Source organism: Diaphorina citri, unplaced genomic scaffold (assembly GCF_000475195.1).
Source record: "Diaphorina citri unplaced genomic scaffold, Diaci psyllid genome assembly version 1.1 scaffold3892, whole genome shotgun sequence".
In the NCBI taxonomy this organism is placed as follows: domain Eukaryota; kingdom Metazoa; phylum Arthropoda; class Insecta; order Hemiptera; family Psyllidae; genus Diaphorina; species Diaphorina citri.
The window spans coordinates 645-2,739 of record NW_007381291.1 but is presented as its reverse complement, the minus strand read 5'-3'; the positions used below and the strand labels follow the sequence as shown (position 1 = coordinate 2,739).

Sequence of the window (2,095 nt, the reverse complement as noted above, 5' to 3'; positions counted from 1 at the left end):
GAGAGACTTTCTGAAATAATAGGCGAAGAGATAAGATATAAAGAAAGAAAGAAAAGAAAGTGTAATAAATTATGTAAGAGATTGAATTTTTTGGTGCCATTATACTCGTACTAAGAGGAAAGTGCCCTTATGAGGGAATTTAATTAATTGGATACAATAATTAGGTATCATAGTAATGCTAAAGTAATAGATACAAATTTCAATACTTTTATAAAGTGTCTATTTATTGAATATTTAATCAGGAGATAACATACTCGGAGCCCCTTCGGATGTAATCCCCGACCATTTCCATAGGTTAACAAACATTTTAACGCAAGATTAAAGACCCTAGTCTAACCATTGTGATATCCATACCTGTTGCCATATTGTCCCCTATGCCCGTACCTGTCGCCATATCCATTGTGATGGCCATATCCGTGTGGCTTCAATAGGTTGGGTCAGCTGCAGAATGTCCTTCTTGAACAGGTCGAGACGTTGTTTGATTTGTTCCAAGCGTTTGATCAGGTTGTCCAAACTTTTGTCGGCGTTTTTACCTGGGGCGGCGGTAAGGGGGGTCATGCTGATCTCAATGGCATCCAGGATGAGTTGGACGTAGTTGTTGGGTTTATCGACGGTGTCGTCCAGTTCGACGTTGGCTAAATCCGAATCACCCTGGGGTGGCGCAGGGCTTTCCTCTACGGCCGCAAATCGTTCGTGTGCTTTGTTTGGAAGATTTGTCAGGTCAAGATTGTTCGCTGTAAGGAGTTGGTTTTGCCTGGGGCGGCGGTAAGGGGGGTCATGCTGATCTCAATGGCATCCAGGATGAGTTGGACGTAGTTGTTGGGTTTATCGACGGTTTCGTCCAGTTCGACGTTGGCTAAATCCGAATCACCCTGGGGTGGCGCAGGGCTGTCCTCTACGGCCGCAAATTGTTCGTGTGCTTTGTTTGGAAGATTTGTCAGGTCAAGATTGTTCGCTGTAAGGAGTTGATTCTGAACGTTGAGAATATCAGCAGGGTTCAATGCTACAGCATCAGCAGCAGTATTTAGACTATTTAGAGGCATTGGAGGAGGATTAAGAGCTACTCCAGCCGAATTCAAGGGTGTTCCCATTGCTGCGTCACTGGGCATGGGCATAGCATTGGCTGGGGCAGGCACATCTTGGTTAACTAGGTGTGCTGGAGCTGGAAACAAAGTTAAAGAGAATTTCATTGTTTGATGTTTTATTGGAACGGTTGCGAACGCCAAGAACTCGAAGTGATACGACGCGACCCGCGGATATCACAGGAAAATATATTCCGATTTCAACTAAAACATATAATTAAAATCAAGCTATCCTCTGCCTTACCGCCAAAAATGGTCACAGAATTGAGTCTAATCCTAGATCAATTTCAGGGAATCGGTATATTAACAAACTCAAAATAGTGCTTTTTTATTTAGACTGTGAGCTTAGAACAAGATGTCCCATTATGCTTACAGAACTTATAACTCGATAATCACAATCCTCAGTTGATCCAACATCGTACCCACAAGAGAATATAAACAAATCCAAATAGAAAGATAAGGACTTACCCAAGGGTGTCTGCTGATCAATAGCAGCTCCAGATATGATGCTAGCAACATTACACACCAAGAATATCCCAATGTAGACACGGACCATGTTGTCTGTTCAAATGAGGAGAATCGTTTTGTTTGGAACAACGACAATCTGAATATATTTATACCCCTATAAACAGAGCCAAATAGAAAGATAAGGACTTACCCAAGGGTGTCTGCTGATCAATAGCAGCTCCAGATATGATGCTAGCAACATTAAACACCAAGAATATCCCAATGTAAACACGGACCATGTTGTCTGTTCAAATGAGGGGAATCGTTTGGTTTGGAACAACCACAATCTGAACATATTTATACCCCAAATTTTAGTCTTATACCCAAATTTTATAATGGTTAAAAGATAATGTTTAAAAGATAATGGTTAATTTCCTTATCTGTCACAGGGAAAAATATACCCCCATTTTATCTTTAAAAAGAAAAAATAATTTTGCTTGGGGGTATTTCGGGCGATTATGTTTATCTATTATCCCGCAGTCTGGCATATTGAATATATTTAGTTG

At 40.9% G+C, this 2,095-nt stretch overlaps 1 protein-coding gene across 1 annotated transcript; it reads right to left on the bottom strand.

Moving 5' to 3' along the window:
• Positions 1 to 384: 384 nt before the first annotated feature.
• On the bottom strand, positions 385 to 1,657 carry LOC113472106 (the record flags this gene model as incomplete). Its single annotated transcript, XM_026831679.1, has 3 exons — positions 1,551 to 1,657; positions 755 to 1,162; positions 385 to 698 (listed from the first exon to the last, which is right to left on the bottom strand). Coding segments are annotated over exons 1-3 (810 nt in total), but the record flags the coding sequence as incomplete, so codon positions are not given.
• Between the last annotated feature and the right edge of the window lie 438 nt (positions 1,658 to 2,095).